Below are 17535 nucleotides of genomic sequence, written 5' to 3' on the forward strand. Positions count from 1 at the left end.
CAGCGCATATTTTTCTTTGACTCTGGTTGCTGGTAGGAAACGTAGGGGAAGGTGAGCAACTGGTCTTTAAATATTCAGATACTGTCTAAGGAAGTTCAATGAAACAGGCTCAGAAGGTCAGATTAACCTCCAGGAGACACACAAGTACGATTCACTGTCATCCACATTGCAGTGTTAGAGATGGATGGAGACGAGCCCCCGAATCTTCATCCTACCAGCAGTTGTCACTTACCAGCCATGTGATTGTGGGCAAGTCATGTAATCTCTTTGGGCTGAATTCATTACCTTTAACGTGAATTAAATACCTCCTCTATCTATCTAATAAGGTTAGTAAAAATATATGAAATGAAATAGGAAAATTCTTTAGTCTAGAGAGATACCTAGATAAATATTAATTCTTATGAGCTCGGGAATTTTTGTTTAATAAATGGGGACAATTTGTTTCCCCCTTGCTTGGATTTTAGAGGTAAATGTATGTACAGTGTGTAGCACAGGAGTGAGCCCAGAGTAGGTTCACTAAAGGATAGTTATGATGGTTTTTACTTACTACTGTTCCCCTGTGAGTGGCCCTGCCCCACCTGCTTCCCTAGGAGACGGAGGGACTTGGGGAGGCTGGATGGTGGGAGACCGGAGCAGTGCATACACTGGACTCTACCTGCCCAGCATCAATTCCCTTGCCAGCTTCTAAGGGCATTCCTATTCTTTCTTGGGTAATTTCCCTTCCCTTCTCAGTCCATGTGCTTCAGGTATGGTGCTCCCTCCTCCTTGCTTCTCCCCAGCCTGGTCTTCCAGGATGAATCAGGGTATTCCTAGGTATTCTACTATATGCCCTCCCATCTTCGCCTTGGCCACAGTGATTGGTTCAGCGATGGCTCAGGACCTAATCCAGGATAATGAAACACAACCCTGGGTCTTTTGCTGCCCACATTGGAAAAGAAGAAAACTTTCTGTGAGATCACTTACATGGTGAAATATAAGCCCTGAATCCAAGAGATGGAGAAAGTCACACAATTGATGAACAAATTTGAATACACGGGTCCAACCAAGTGAACCACTCCTGGACATTTTAGTTACTTGAGCCAATTAATCCACCACAATCACCCACCCCACTACCCTCTTTTTTGGTCAGTTTCTGTTAAGTTTTTGCCATTTGCAACTGAAAGTTTGATTGATGTAATTAGGAGAGGGACAGACTTCCGAACTTATCCCCCAACCTCAATGATGTCCCTTTTTTCCTTCTGGGTAGATCCCCATAACAACAGCTCACCCTACGTCCGAACTCTTCCCCTTGCTTCACTTCCTGGGGATAGCCATCAATCAGAAAGCCCTTGGTGTCACTGAGGCTGGCCAACATGGCCTCCTTCAGGAGCTCCAGAATGATGCCCTGGAGCAGAGAGACAGTGGTCAGGATCTGAGCACTTCCACAGAACAACACTAGCATTACCACCCATTTCCACTAGTCATCCCATTTTGGGAGGGAGAAAGGTTCAGATAAGATTAACAGCCAACATAATACATCATATTTCATCCACTCTTAGGCTCACTTTCCTCCACATTTTATTGTCTATGAAATTGGTAGGTATCTTACAATCAGTCACAGTTTAGTAGTTTTTTTTGTGTGTGTGTGCTGGTATAGTTATATATGGAATAGTTTATTAGTTATATTTTACTGGGGTGTCTTAAAATAACATCAGAATAGATGAAATACAGTGGCTGTATTTCATATGTTAACACTCCATAATGGCAGTTTAAAACTAGGCAAAACAGGGCATAAAATGTGCTTCTCTGTTGATTTTTTCCAGTAAATATTTTATAAAATTTGATATCCACTGACTTGAGAGAATTGCTAGGGACTGTAGCTGGTTGAAGAGGAAGCATAAAGCTCTGGTAGTTAATACGGCTGCACTGTACAAGCCCTGATTACAGAGCCTAGCATGGGCCTTCGTAGGGCACAGATGAATATTTTTTGATACCCATGGCATCCAGCTACTCAGAGATGGATGGTGACTTGAAAGGAAAAAAGATGCATCAAGGGATATTCTTTACTTCAACTATCTAAGGAAGATACCAGATTGCAAGATAATGCTATCATACTTTCCAGACAAGACCAAAATGTTATTTTCTATTTTCCAGAGGGTTCTAAATATAGGCTCTGCTGCAGCATGCTCACCTCAGCTTTGAAGGTTTTAACACTAATGTGGGGACCAGTTTCTTGGGAGAATATGAGATTGGCTAACACTCGAGGGGCTGGCAGAGCAACAGAGTGGAAGGAACCCGGGCCGGGACAATGTGGTCTGGCAGACGGGTCTCTGCTGTGGACCCTCCACCTGCCTCCTGACTTTTACATCAGAGAGAAATAAAATGTAGCTATCGTCTTTTGGGGCTTCTTTTTTCCAGCAGCTTAGAGTAACTGCAACACTCCAAAATATCCATTGCTTACCGCCCCCCCCCCCCCCCCCCCGCCAGGGAGGGCAACTGTTGCTTACTGAAGGCACGAGGTCGCCACGTTCCATGATGTCTCTGATCAATTTGCTTCTTTCAGATTCTGATGACAGCTCATTACGCAAGAGCTCACCAGTCGAGAGATGTGTAAATCCATATTTTTCCACCAGCTTTTCACACTGTGTGCCTTTGCCAGAGCCTGGGCCACCTAGAAAAGGAGTGATGTATCAGACACCCGTCCCAAGTCGCCATAATGAACAAGCCTACGCACTTCATTCACCAAGCACGTACGGGGTACTTATGCTTTACAGGAAGCTGCTTTGGGAGCTGTGGATACAGTGGAGAATGGGGTACATTTCTTGCCCTCAAAGAGCGGGCTGTCCAAGGCGGGGGGTGGGCAGGCGTTATATACCCCAACAAGCAGTTAGTAGGTAACTACTGTAGGTATCTAGTGGGGAGAGTTCTTGCTGCTCCAGGGGCCCTGGGGAGGGGTGCAGGACTCTTTTGGTAGAGATGAAAGAGAAGTTTCCTGGGGGAACTGAATACACTCATGTGCAAAGCCTAACCACCGTGCTGGGTACACAGTGGGTGCTCAACAAATGTTAGCTATTAATTTTTAAAATACATTGTTTTCATTTTCAAACAATCCCAAACATAGAGAAGAGCTATCAGTAGAGAACAAAGAACTTTCTGAAATATTTGAGAGTCATTGGCCAACCTGATGTCTCATCGCTACAGAATACTTTAGTTTCATTGCCTCCAGACAAGGAGCACATCCTTCTACATAACTACATCTTCACAACCCATTCAGATTTCAGTGCATTTGTCCCAGTAAAGTCCTTTGAAGCCAATGCGTCAAGTTCAGAATCATGCACTGTCTTTTGTTGTCATGTCCTTCTCGTCTCCTTCCATATAGAACAAATTTCTTCATATTTCCTCAACACTTTTGGAGGTTATATTTATTTTGTAGAATGTCCCTCAATATGATTTTTTTCCCTGCTGTGTTCTGAATATTATTATTACTTCTGAGTATGAGCCATATTCCTTGGATGAGCATTACACCCTTGACTCTTTCTCTTGTCTTCCCCCACCCCAAGTTCAACCAGTTGCTAAATTATAAGATTTTACATCTGAAAATAACAGCTAACCTTTATCAGCAGCTTACTGTACCACTCACTGTTCTAAGCATTTAATGTATTAATTTAAAATAATCTTAAGAGGCAGGCACTATTGCCCCCATTTTACAGATGGGGAAGGAGAAGCACAGAGAATTAACCCAGCTGACATAGCTGCATGGCTGGTATGTAGCAAGTCAAGGCTGTGAATGAAGCCTGGACTCTGGCTCTCAGAGGCATTTCCTCTTCTCTTCCCTACTAGCCAGGCTTGCCTGTAGGATGAGCAGGTCCTCAAGAGTCATTCCACCTCTGCAGGGGGGAGGGGTGAGGCTTCAGAGTCCAGCAGACCTGCTAGCAGGATGATTCTCGCCTAAAAAGCATTGACGCTTCCCAGCTTCAGAGCATTCAATGGCTTCCCAGTCCCCACAGGATAAGATCCGGACTCCTTAGGGTGGCATTTCAGCCTTCCAGAATCTAGTTTAACCTCTCCAATCTTTCTTTCTTTTTTTTTTTTTTCATTTCTTATCCCCGTCCAATACTGTCGCGTCCAGCTACATACTGTCCCTGCAACAAGACATAATTTTTCCAGGCCACCGTGCTTTTGCTCTCCCAGGTCCTCAGCCTCGTAGGTCCTTCCTTCCTCCTCTAACTACAGAGATCCTCTTCATCTCTTAGGCCTCCATCAGATGTTTGCCCCTTCTGCCAGGAATCAGACTTGTCCCTCTACCCTCTGTGGGAGTGAGCAGTTTCAACAACACGTGGGGGCCTGTGGCCTGTCTGCAGCTTGGACTCCAGGTCCCTCACTAGTATTGTAACTTGCACACAGTAGGTGCTTCATAAGTGCCTGACAGATGAATTTTTTCCTGTTAGAATACTGAACATTAAAATGAAAAACGTGGTGGAGATGTTGACATAGTAGTGAGGATTTATGACTTATTGCGCCATTTCCCTGGTTCGCCTCACTTCATATTCAAAACTCCTCTCTGAGGACAGTTAGCAACTTCCCTCTTGAGGGAAACTTTGTTGTTCCTTGTTAGTAGAAGGGCCTCGCCTTCTCTCTCCTTTGGCCTGGCCGAAAATGAAGGAAAGTCCACGTTTTCTACGTTCTGCTCAGCCACACAGCTGCTGTCAGCTAAGCAGGGAGGGTTCAGACACCCCACAGGACTGTCATGGACAGGCTAGAGGCAACAGGAAGACAGCAATTACAGCCTCACCAAAACAATGCAGACCACTGGGGAGGCACAGCCAGTCGCCAGCTAATGCCGCACTTGCCCTGAGCACTGGGACGGTCTCCTACCACAACAGAAACGGAGGGAGAGTGGAACGAGAGAAGGCCACTCAGGCAAGGAGTGCTTCCAGATAAAAGAGTAAGGACAACAAGGGGCTGAGCCCCTGCAGAAGCCTCCAGGGCTTCCGTGGTCGGATTTACCTAGAAACCCTTTTCTTGGGATGGCTGGAAACCAGTCACGTGGAAAAGGTATTTTCAGACTCGGCTTACAAGGCAAAAATGCGGCATTCCAAGGACTTTCTTCCTTCAGCATTCCACTAATATGACTATTACAGTTTTTGTGTCTCTAAAATGTTATTTAATAAATTTGGACACAAAGGCAATTAAAAATCTTCAGCTCAAATTAACAACAGCTGTGTGTTCCACGGCAGCCACCGCCCCAGTTAGGAACCTTTTGGAGCAACAGCTGCAAATTCTCAGCATTCTTTGGCCAAATGGTGCAGGCCCAGTGGAATTCTAAGTAATCCACACAATGCTTTGATTCTTCCCAGGGCTCCAAACTGGAGAACAAAGTGATTTTTATCACTGCGGTGAAGGCACAAACACTGTGAGTAGAAATATGAATTTTCATATAATGTCACTTGCACGTCTTTGAGGCCTGATGACTTTTAAATAAAAAACAACGGGGTTGATATCCCTCTAGGATAATTTGTTATAATGGAAAAAAATCTTTTGAGGTGCCACATATCAGAATGAGTGGGCTGTGTTCTCTGGTGACGGGATGACTGATAGCGGTGAGGAGCTGTCACGTTTCCCGTCCTCTCACTGACTCCTGGTGGATCATTCCTCAAGGCTCAAACCCCGCAGCGACCCTACACGCAATACCACGTGGTGTCATTTACAAAGTGTCTGCGATGTGAGATCCCAGTTCGAAGGGGTCGTCACCACTTCAAAAGAAAAAAATAGTTGAGAAATCTTTATTTTCAACCTCCAATATAACTTAAATTTTTTTCCATGGAAAGCCCAAGGTGCTATATTGTGCAAGCGGAAATACTGGGACCGCTCACGTCACAGCTGGGTAGGTATCTGCCCCCCACTGAGGTGCCAGTTGGCAGCGCTACACAGGAGGCCCTGCGGAAGAGCTGCCCACCCGGGGGTCCCTGTTCTTCCTTGTGGTGGAACTGAAAACCGCATCACCACCTCCGCAGTTGTCCGGAGACAACTCCTGGCTTCACTGGCTGGGCCCTGCAAGAGAGCACCTGCCCCCAAAGCAACTATCGCATTGTGCTGGGTGTCAGGATGGAAGGGCTAAGCTGGTGTGTTGTAGCACATTCTGGGCTCAGAAAGAGAAGATCAAACAAATCATGATGTCAGGTAGGTACTTAGCTGAACCCCAAATCCAAACAAATGCAAGTATGTAAGTTTCTATTACACTTTTATTTTTTTAAAAAAAGATTTTATTTATTTGTTTGATACAGAGAGCAAGCGAGAGAGCCAACAACTGAGCACAAGCTGGGGGGGGGGGCGCGGCAGAGGGAGAGGGAGAAGCAGGCTCCCCGCTGATCAGGGCTTGACATGGGACTCCATTCTGGGACCCTAGGATCATGACCTGAGCAGAAGGCAGACTCTTGACCGACGGAGCCACCCAGGTGCCCCTACACTTTTATTTTTAAATATTTCAAATAGTAATGGCACAGACCAGGTTATAATGTCCTTTGTTGACATTTTATGGTATCTTGTTAACTGTAGGGTGCCACCTGGAATTAAGACTATTAATACAGCTCTTCCTTTGACTAACAGCTGCGGGGCAGCTAGTATAGGTCAGATGCTGTGCTAAGTACTGAGAATAAAAAGATTCCAAGGCCCTGTCCTTTCCAACAGAGAATTCAGTCCAATTGGGAGGCTGGCAGGTGAACCCAGCATCACAGCAGTGAGATAGACCTATGAGCCGGGTCGGTAAACACCACTGCACAAACACTGGGAGGGACTCCTCGCCCCGGCAGGAATTAATGAGTATGCACAATTGCCTTCACCGGTACAGGGGAAATGTGGAAAAGAAGAGCATGAAAGGTTAGCCTGGTATCTTTAGTACGGTGGTTTGGAGTGTGAGCTGGTCCTGCGGGCAATGGCAGGAAGGGAGGAGAGTATTGTACTGGGAAGGGCACGGGGCAGGTGGATCAGTCAATAAAATCCCAGCTCTGCTACTTACTAGTCGTGTGGCTACAGGGGAGTCTGACTTTCTCTGAGCCTTAGTTTCTTCATCTGTAAAATAAGGGGAAATGAGAATCCACTCTCTGCCTCATTCATCTTAGATTCTCCTTCTTCCTTCTCTCCCATACCTGACCAGTTGTTAAGCCACTTAGAAAAGCCGAGTCCATGTTTAAAGTCTCTGAAATCTGTCCCTTTGCCTAAAATTTCATTAAACACTTCCCTTGTCCCCATCTCTTTGCCCCCAAACTGGTGATTGGTAAATATTACATATAGAAAGGGAAGGTCCCTCATCCTGCTAGTTCTTCCTGAGTTATATCTGCAGGGTGTCAGCCAGTGTATTGGGGTTTGAATTACACATAATCTAAAATTTGGGGATTAGCCATCACTTAGGGATGTCCAGACCACTTGTAGGTAATTAAGATATATATCAGCATGTGTGTTTACACACACATACACACACACACACACACACACACACAAATAGATGTGTCTGATTTAGAAAACTCATAAAATTTATTTTCTGTAAGGCACAACAGAGAGGATAGCATTCTCTGGGTTCTAATTGTCATCAGGCAAAGTTTTCCAGGTCTTAATTCCCATTCCACCCCAGCCTCAGCATTCTTTAAACCTCTTCAGCACCGATGACCTGTATCACTGACCCAATGTTAGCTCCCTATTCATCTGGCAGAACCTGAGAGTTCCTTGTGGTGTGGGTCTATCCTTCCACTCTGGTTGTGTCTTTCTCTCACTTCTTCTTTTCAACATCTCAACTTGTTCTCTGCCCTCCTTGTGACCTCATAGATTTAGTCTATTCCCTTTGGACCACTTACCTCCCTAGCCAGCTGGACACCAGGCCATAGCTGTGAATCCTTTGCCCCCAGTGAGTTCTGCTGTGGCTGCCATGAGAACCAGCAACTACTCTCTGCCCAACCTACTAACTTTTATGTGCATCTATTCTGGGTTGCTAAGGGTTCCTTGAGAAAGTTGAAAAACCAAGCCAACTGGGTCATGCTATCTAACTTCAAAATAGCTTCTATTGCTTCTGGGTAAATATATTCCTCTTTTGCTGATACCAAATTGGATGTCCATGGGTAAATTCTAATATTTCCCCATTGTCCTCAAACCTTCCAACATAGTCTTCAAACATATTCAAACATATTCTTACTCCTACAAGTATTTTTAATCCTCCTATTCCCTAGGAAGGTGAAGGTTATCTTCTTTCCTCAACATTTTCAAATCTTATAGTGTCTTCATCTCTTGGCTTCTGTCCCTCCTTTCTTTTGTTTGGAAGACTATTTAATACTACTATTCAGCTGAAGGCTGACTTCTCTGCTTTGGCTCTTGCAGCACTGTGGCATTTTCCTTGATAGCACTCTTTACAGTATAAGGACTCTCTCTCATCTATCTGTCAACCATCTACTTAAGGTCTGTCTTCTGTGTTAGATTCGATGGTTCACAAGCACAGGCTATGGGTATGCTTTGCTCACTCTGGAGCCCAAACTCAGTGCCTGAAACACAACAGACACTTCATAATCATGGCGGAAAGAATAAATTATTTTTATTTTATTTTATATTTTAATTCCAGTATAGTTAACATACAGTGTTATGTTACTTTCAAGTGTACAATATAGTGACTCAGCACTTCCACACATCACCCAGTGCTCATCACAAGTGCAATCCTTAGTCCCTATCACCTATTACATCCATCCTCTTCAAGAATAAATTATTTGATGATGAAAGGATCCTCACCTCCTTCCTGCTCCAAAAACTTGCTCCTCTTTCTTGTCCACATTAAATGTACTCCTCTCAGTTGGCACCATCTTATTTCTCTTCTGTGTAACAACAGGCTGGTTTCTTTCCAATCCAAATGAAAATATTTCTACCATTGTCTGCATCCTCCAGTTATTTTTATATTCTTTCCTATTTTTTTTCGGTATCCTGAAACTGCCTGTTTCCATTTCCCTCTCTTTTATTGACTCCCTGTCCTCTTGCAAGCCACATCCTGCTCTCATCACTCTCTGAAGTTGATCTTTTAGAGTTCAAGAGTGATTGTGTAATTGTCATATAATTTAATGACCTTCTTCTAGTCTTTACCATTTTTGTCCCTTTCGTAGCATTAATACCATTGAAAAACATCTTGGAATTCTCTCTTCAACTGGCTTCAGGACACATATTTTGCCCACATTCTCTTCCTTCCTTTGCTAGGCTGAAGTTCACAGAGAATAGAGAGTGCTTTATTTTTGTTGGTATCCCCACAGAACCTTGCGTGGTGTCACAGGCAACTGTTCAGTAGGGTCAATGTCTAGGAATCTTGTGGCCCTACAAAAGTGACAACTCTATTTCCTTTCATGGAAAGGACCAAATGACTCAAGTTCCGGGTTTATATCTCATACCTGTATCCAGTTAGAGGACACTGATCAAGTCACTTATCCTCTTTGAGCTTCAACCTCTTTAATAACAAATTAGGGAACAGCACTTTCATATTGTGATACTATTTTAACATCTTTAAAGATGGATAGTCTTCACAGTTACAGCTTGTGAAGGTATCAAATATCTTTTGCATATCAAACTATCCTATTTTTATATAGTCATCAGAGTTGTTTAAAAATCTATTCAGTTCTTACCTCTTGAAATACTTCTTTCTCCCTAAGTGAAAATGTGCTCCAAGGTTGGGTTTAGGTTTTTGTAACTGAATGATTCCTTTCAGAGAAAAGCTATTATTCCATCGGATCATGAACCAACTGTGCCCTAGGAATGATCCCCAACCACTGTAGGGCTATGAGTCACTTTCAACTTTCTGTATCTGGGATGAGCTCTATCACCATGCTGAGTTTCAGCAGGCTGTTGCTCTGAACTGACTCTGTCTGACCGGAAACAACTAAGAAAAAATAGATCTTTATCCTCAAAACAACATCTCTATTAGTTCTGAAATGCACTGCTGCTTCAGGTTATTTGGTGAATAGGATAAAATATGCCAGTGACAGTGTCAGCTGCAGGTTATATGGAAAAACTTCACATGTGACCATGAACTTCTTGATGGCAGGTGTTATGCCTTACGTATCAGTGCCTGGTGTATAGTGGGCCCTCAGTAGTTGTTAGATCAGTGAATGAATGAATAAATGGATGGTAAACAATCTGAGAGCTTCAGGGAATGGGAAGTAGCCCTGTGACTTTGAGAGTTAGCCGATTTTGGCTCTAGGCCATTCCTGCATTGAACTAGCAGAGTGATCCTGGGAGACCTTGGGAGCTTTTGTCTCTTTGGATGCTGGCTTCCTTGTCTGTGAACTGAAGAGTCTGGATTAAATTAGTGGTCCCCTCTCTCTCTCTGTGCTTATGTGTGTGTGTTTTATTACTCTTCCTAAATATTCGAGCTTCCCTTCCATAGTGCTTGTCCCTGAGGAATGATTATTTGTCCCTACTTTTTTTTAACTTAAGAGTTCCCAAGTGCTTTGGTCAATGAAATGTGAGCAGAAGTCGATGTGTATCACATCTAGACAGAGGTTTTTAAAGTCAGTACATGGTTTTCTATGCCTCTTGTCCCTTTACCATGAAACTAACAATGTTTCAGAGAGTAGGGGTTCCATCAGCATGGTTACCAGAGTGAAGCCTAGTCACCTGTCGATGAACATGTAGTATTAGTCCAGAACGAGAACAAGAAGAGGAAGAGGGGAAAGAAGAAGAAGAAAAAACATCTTCATTGCTCTGCACTACAGAGATTTTTAGGTGGGTTTATTTGTTACTACAGCATAACCTAGCTTCTTCTGACTGATACTTTCCCAGACTTGCCTGTGTAGCATAATCACCTAGGGTATTGAAAACATTCCTGAATCAGTAGATCTGTGAACCACTGGGGCTGAAGTCTGGGAAATTAGTTTTAGAAAGCTCTCCAGGTAAAGTATGCCTATATCTGCATTTTACTTGAAATGTGTAAGAAAAAAAAGATGTATTGATGGCTGGACAGAGGGATGGATAGAAGGACAGATACGTGATAAAAACAAGTTTTAGTAAAATGTTAATGGCAGAATCTAGGTGGTGGCTGTACCAGAGTTCGCTGTAAAATTCAGTTTTGCTGAATGTTTGAAATATTCTCATAATAAAAAAAGATGATCAGATGATCTTTAAAAAATTCCCCAGATGATTCTGATGATTAACCCAATTTGCAACTTCTGGATTATATAACCTTAAAGAAGGCAATGTGCTGTGAGCTCCGCAGTGTTCACTGCTGTGAGTCTTTGCTGATCTTTCCTTTAATATTTACAGTGTAATAATGCTGAGATAATGGTTCTATTGTGAATGAATACTTGTTATAATCATTAATAAAAATCCTCATTGCCTTATCAATAGCAGGGTTATCCTCTCTCTTGCAGATGAGGGGAACTTTTTGTTTTCTCAGCATCAAGCCTGAGAGAATAGAAGGGGGACTGTGGCCTATTTTGTACCAATGAAGTGGTTCAGAGACAGAAATGCTTGGGAAGTCATTGCAGACTGTTCAGATAAACATGTCTGGTTCATAGTGCTTTTGGCTTGATATTTAATCTAATAAGTATCTGTACTGTGTATGTGTGTGTGTGTGTGTGTGTGTGTGTTTTAATGTTAGGTTTCGCTGCCTTGGTGCCTGCTATTTTCTCTCACCCAAGACCTGAACCTTCCTTGTCTTATCTCTATGTAAGAGCTAGAATCATTTAATCCTTACAATAACTATTTTAAGTAAGTGCTATTTGTTTCTTTTGTTGTTGTTTTTGTTGTTAAAGATTAATTAATTAATTAATTTATTTATTACAGAGAGAGAGAGAGAGACAGAGCACAAGCAGCGGGGAGCAGCAGGCAGAGGGAGAAGCAGGCTCCCGCCGAGCAGAGAGCCCAATGTGGGACAGGATCGCAGGACTCTGGGATCATGACCAGAGCCAAAGGCAGACGCTTACCCAACTGAGCCACTCAAGTGGCTACAAGTTCTACTTGTAACCCTATTATACAGGTTAAAAATCTGTGTCCAAGGTCACATCTGTGCCTTGGTAACTGCTAAGCTCTACAGCCTTTCACATGTAAGGTCATTCTGGAAATCAGGACACCTGCCGCTCAGAAATGCACTGCACAGCCTTCAGTCAACTAGGAGCCAAGCTTTCATGAGGGCCCCATAGGGTTGCCAGCTGACATCCAGTTAATTATTACATCAGATGTGCTTACACTACACACCATCACTGTCTATCCAAAATTCTAATTTAACTAGCTGTCTTGTATTTATATTTGTTAAAACTAGCAAACCTATCAGCTCCACCACTTACTAACCTGGAGACTTTACGGACATGACTTCATCTCTGTTGTGACAGTTCTAACAGTCAAAGATTCTGGCATAGAAAGGCATAGAAAGACGTGTGAAATGTCTAATTAAGAAAAGACTCTGGAATTGGATTCCATGACTTTAGCTTTTAGATAGAGACAAGACAAAGAGGGTTCAAGTCTTGGGTGAGAGGAAACAGCATGCACCAAGGTAGTGATTCCTAAACATTTCCACCACACGATGCTGTGAGCTCTTATAGCTCTTAGGACAAACTGCTCTCCATCCTAAATCCATTTCCATTCTAATCCCAGCCCATCCCATCCCATCCCATCCCCATCTCAGCCCCATCTCCATCCTAACTCTATCTCCAAACAGAGACAGAGACAGGATTTCCAAATTGTAGTATAAATACTACTAAATAATCTGTCCTTTTCTTCTTCACCCAGAGATCTCCAGGGCCTTTTCCAGACCTGACTCACCAAGCTTACAGACTAGAGCCTTCCAAAAGTTGTTTCAGTCAGGCTCTTTTTCTTTTCTTTTCTTTTCTTTTCTTTTCTTTTCTTTTCTTTTCTTTTCTTTTCTTTTTTTTTTTTTTTCTTTCTTTTTTTCTTTCTTTCTTTCCTTCCTTCCTTCCTTCCTTCCTTCCTTCCTTCCTTCCTCTTTCTTCTTCCTTCCTTCCTTCCTTCCTTCCTTCCTTCCTTCCTTCCTTCCTTCCTTCTTTTTTTTTCTTTTGAGAGGGAGGGGGAGGGGCAGAGGTAGAAGGAATGAATCTTAAGTAGGCTCATCTGCCTGATCTCACAACCCTGAGATCATGACCTGGGCTGAAATCAAGAGTTGAATGCTTAAATGACTGAGCCACTCAGGCGCCCCCAGTCAGGCTATTCTTATTTGGGCTCTAAATTCTGAGAATTCATTGTTCTAGAGTATTCTGCCTCATCCAAATTCATCTTAAATTTATCAAGCCACCTTTTTCCCTATTTGGAAGCCCACTTTACACTATGATCTTAGGCGTGCATTAAACGAATATAGTAGGCAATTTACAAAATTAGTCTCTCCTTTCTATGTTTTCCTTCTTTTAAAGAAAATAGTTTTTCTCTACTGTCAAAGAAATATATGCTCCTTATTGGAGATTTATATAATTCAGAAAAGTAAAAGGAAGAAAAATCTCCCATAATCCTACTTCCCAAAGGTAGCTGCCAGAAATACATTTTGTTTTCTTTCTTTTTTAAAGATTTCATTTATTCACTTGAGAGAGAGAGAGAGAGAGAGAGCAGGGGGAGAAGCAGAGGGAGAAGCAGACTCCCTGCTGAGTTGGGAGCCCGACATGGGGCTCGATCCCAGGCCTCTGGGATCGTGACCTGAGCCGAAGGCAGATGCTTAACCATCTGAGCCACCCAGGCGCCCCTGTTTTATTTCATTGCAGCTTTTTTTCTACACATGGCCTTCTGGTTTGGTTTTCACTGGGAATCTGTCTGAGCTGACATTTTCTCCTCTTTGAGCTTCTGTATTCTCATCTGAAAATAAGCTTGTTGGACTAGATAAATTCCAAGGTCATTTCCAGCACTATCATTCTACATTTTCGTCTTTGTCAGAGAACGTAGAGAATATTCGTACTTGCGGTCTATTTATGTACTGTAAAAGGAAGTGAGGATATTTAAGACCAGTAGAGACATTTATGGTGGATGTTAGTTGGATTACATCTGGGGTTTTGTGTTCAATTTTGGGCCATACCACGGAAATTGGAAGTCTTATATCCTATGATGGGAATATAAAATTGGCAAATCTTTCAGAAGGGCAATCTGTTACGTAAGTCAAAAGTCTTAAATTTTTTAGTCAGTGGATTTATCGTAAGGAAAAAAAAATCACTGTTCAGTACATAGATATTCATTAGAGAATTTTAAATGAAAGCAAAAAATTGGTGAAAATGAATAACAATAGGAATAAACTGCATAAATTACAGCAATTCAAAGATAGTGTGCGGTCATTAAAATGACGTATTGAAAGAGGACAGATACAGATACATATAGTATGATTCCGTTTATATAAAGTTCAAAAATATCTTTGGTATTTCTTGCAGGGGGCAGTGAATAGGAGGAGGCACAAGGAAACTTCTGGGATGTTAGTCATGTTCAATTTCTTGATCTGCATGTTGGTAAGATGAATGTGACACTTAGTGAAAATTTATCAAGCTAAACACTCGTGATTTTTCTGTTTTTCTGTTTCAGTGCAATTGCTAGAAAACCTCAAGACATGACATAGTGTATTCAGGATCTTGGAAAGGCCCCTAAGATATTTTGTTAGGTATAAAAAGTAGGATTTAAAGTTGCATGGTCTCATTTTGATGAAAAATGTGTATTTAAAAAATTTATATGCATAGAAAAAAATTAAGAGGACTATAAATAAAAATCTTAATAATATTCATCTTTAAGCTTTGGGATTTTGGGTGATTTGTTGAGATTGATACATGTTTTCTAGATGAAGATATCTTACTTTTTTAAAAGATTTTATTTATTTATTTTGAGAGAGACAGAGAGAGAGAGAGAGCACAAGTGGGGGGAGGGGAGGAGCAAAGGGAGAGGGAGAAAGAGACTCCCTGCTGAGCAGGGAGCCTAACACGGGGCTCAATTCCAGGATCATGACTTGAGCTGAAGGCAGCCACTTAACTAACTGAGCCAACCAGGCACCCCGAAGATGTATTATTTTTATAAAAAGAAAAGAAGTTCTTCAGGGGCAACTGGGTGGCTCAGCCGTTAAGTGTCTGCCTTGGCTCAGGTCATGATCCCAGGGTCCTGGGATCGAGCCCCACATTGGGCTCCCTGCTCAGCAGGAAGCCTGCTTCTCCCTCTTCCACTCCCCTTGCTTGTGTTCCCTCTCTCGCTGTCTCTCTCTGTCAAAAAAATAAATAAAATCTTTAAAAAAAAAAAAAGAAAGAAAAGAAGTTCTTCAATTAAAAAAAAATGTGGTAATCTGTTTTAGGAGAGATTTTGGCTGCATGAGTCCAAAGAGAAATGAGGGAGTGGGAAATAATAAAAGTCGAGCAAATTCATCAAGGGTAGTTTTTCCCTTCTGGTGCTTCCTGCCTGTTCACCAGCCCTGGACTCCTCCTTGGTCGACATCACATTATTTCTCAGCATTCAGGACTTCTATGATTTGGTCCATCTTCTTCCTGTTCCTGGACCATGAAGGGCATATTCCTACTACTATAATTTGTTTCCTGCTTAAAATCTCCCTTCTTGGAAGACCTCTCTCCTCAGCCCTCTTTCAAGCTTAGGGGATCCCATCCATTCTCTGAGGCTCCCCTTGGTTCTCAGACTCCCCCGGAAGGGGCTCCCAACCATTGAGCCATTTTGCTTTCTTTGTCCTCCCATCCCTCTAACACTCACTAAATAGTTCGGCAGTTAACTCTACACTGTCCTGTAGTAGATCTAAAGTTTTCATAAACATCAATTCTCACCTCATCAAATAGACTATAAGCTCCTTGAGGGATGGGAACATTTTTTTAAAATTCTCCTCCTTTTCTTGTTCTCCTATCTTCAAGGGCAGATTAACATTAAACCAACTCTAGTCTGCATTCCCTTCTTTGAATGATGGTAACACTTGGAATCAGCAGCATCAAGGTCAATGATTTGCTAGCTATTGTTTTGTATTTTGCTTCCTGGCATCTATGCCAGTTACACAGTGATGGACTGGAACTTGATTCTGATAGAGAAACCACATGGTACTTTACCCGGCAGAATTTACTAAAGGCATGACATTTTTTATTTTGTTTCTGTGGGAAGGGGCCAGGAAGGCTTCATAAAGACTTCGTATTGATCTTTCAGGACCCAACCAGAGGAAGAGTCTCTTAGTTATGGTTGGTTCTTAAAAATGGTCAAGCCCCATGGAGTGCCGTGGTGGCTCAGTCGGTTAAGCATCTGCCTTCAGCTCAGGTCCTGGGATCGAGCTCTGCATCGGGCTTCTTGCTCATCGGGGAGTCTGCTTCTCCCTCTCCCTCTACCTGCTGCTCCCCCTGCTTGTGCTCTCTTTCTCTCTCATTCTGTCAAATAAATAAATAAAATCTTAAAAAAAAAATGGCCAAGCCCTATAGCTTTACTTGATACTTCTGCTCTTATCATTATGACTCTGAGAAGGTTATTGGTAGAAGACAAATTAATATATTTACTTCCGACAATGAAGTCTTTATATCTTCCATTCCATTTTAATCCATTCATTCATTCTTTCTGAAGATATGTATTGAATGCCTACTAAGTGCCAGGTATCCTGATAGGTGCTGCAGAAAGAAGGGAAAAAAGGAAAAAGAAAGGGCATGGTCTTTGTCTTCTAGGAGATTTAGTAAAAACCATTTTCCAATCAACGGCCATCATTGCCTTCAAGCAAGCAGTCAGTGGAAGAAGGAGTCTCCGGGAGTAGATTCTAGGAGACTGCTGGTCAGGCTTAGCCAGGTTTCTCACTGCTTAATATTCTCTTCCTCTCTCAATAAACGTTGGAATGAGGGGCCGTCTCAGAGTCTGCCTTAACAGCTCCACCCAGACCAAGTTGAGGATTTCCAAGACAAATAAGACTATGTTCTGCTTGCTGCTCTGTCCATGCCAGCTTTCCACGCATTTACTGTAAGAGCTAGTCCGTGCAGGAAAATATGTAATTGGACCAAATAAGTTCCTTCCACTTTAAATTGAGGTCATTTGGCTGGTGTGGATGGGCAGGTGTGTGGCACTGACACGGTGATCCACTTTCCGGTGGAAGGCATTCTACACAGCACAGTTGAGCCACGAGGAACACTGCCTTTAGAGTCAGTGCCCTAGACAATATGAAACAATAAATCAACTGGGGCACAGAACTATGTCCTTTTAACACAAAATAGCTACGCTCAGTTACAAGAGGAGAGAATCTTTCATTGCCTTGACCACCTGAGGGTTGGTTGAAATATGTTTCATTTACAACTAAAAAAGTGCTCTGAGACTCTTAGTCCTGGAGTCTAGAGCAAAATGAGAGGGAAGTACTTTGGGAATGTTACATTTGGGAAGGCCGAAACAGTTACCATCGCCTTAATCACTGGCTTGTTATTCTGCTTTATTCCTCAAGGCTAAATACAGCCTCCTACAGTAAAATCTGGGTTGTGTTGTAAACAACTGCCATAATGTGTCCACAAGAGGAAATGGCAGCCAAAAGGCAGGTGTAAGCCCAGGGCCCAAGAGATACTTTCCCACTTCAGCTTCCCTGATCCCAGCCAACCCCAGATGCTCCAGGGAAAACACTACTTA

At 42.6% G+C, this 17535-nt stretch overlaps 1 protein-coding gene across 1 annotated transcript in view; it reads right to left on the minus strand.

Moving 5' to 3' along the window:
* Positions 1-17535, minus strand: part of AK5 (adenylate kinase 5) — a 227446-nt gene that overhangs the window by 26441 nt on the left and 183470 nt on the right. The window contains exons 10-11 of the mRNA XM_008690702.2: positions 2487-2650; positions 1268-1384 (exon numbers count right to left, since the gene is read on the minus strand). Of these exons, the coding sequence (XP_008688924.1) occupies positions 1268-1384; positions 2487-2650 (281 nt within the window). The remainder of the gene's footprint in view (positions 1-1267; positions 1385-2486; positions 2651-17535) is intronic.

This window comes from Ursus maritimus, unplaced genomic scaffold, assembly GCF_017311325.1.
Source record: "Ursus maritimus isolate PB19 unplaced genomic scaffold, ASM1731132v1 scaffold_12, whole genome shotgun sequence".
Classification (NCBI taxonomy): Eukaryota; Metazoa; Chordata; class Mammalia; order Carnivora; family Ursidae; genus Ursus; species Ursus maritimus.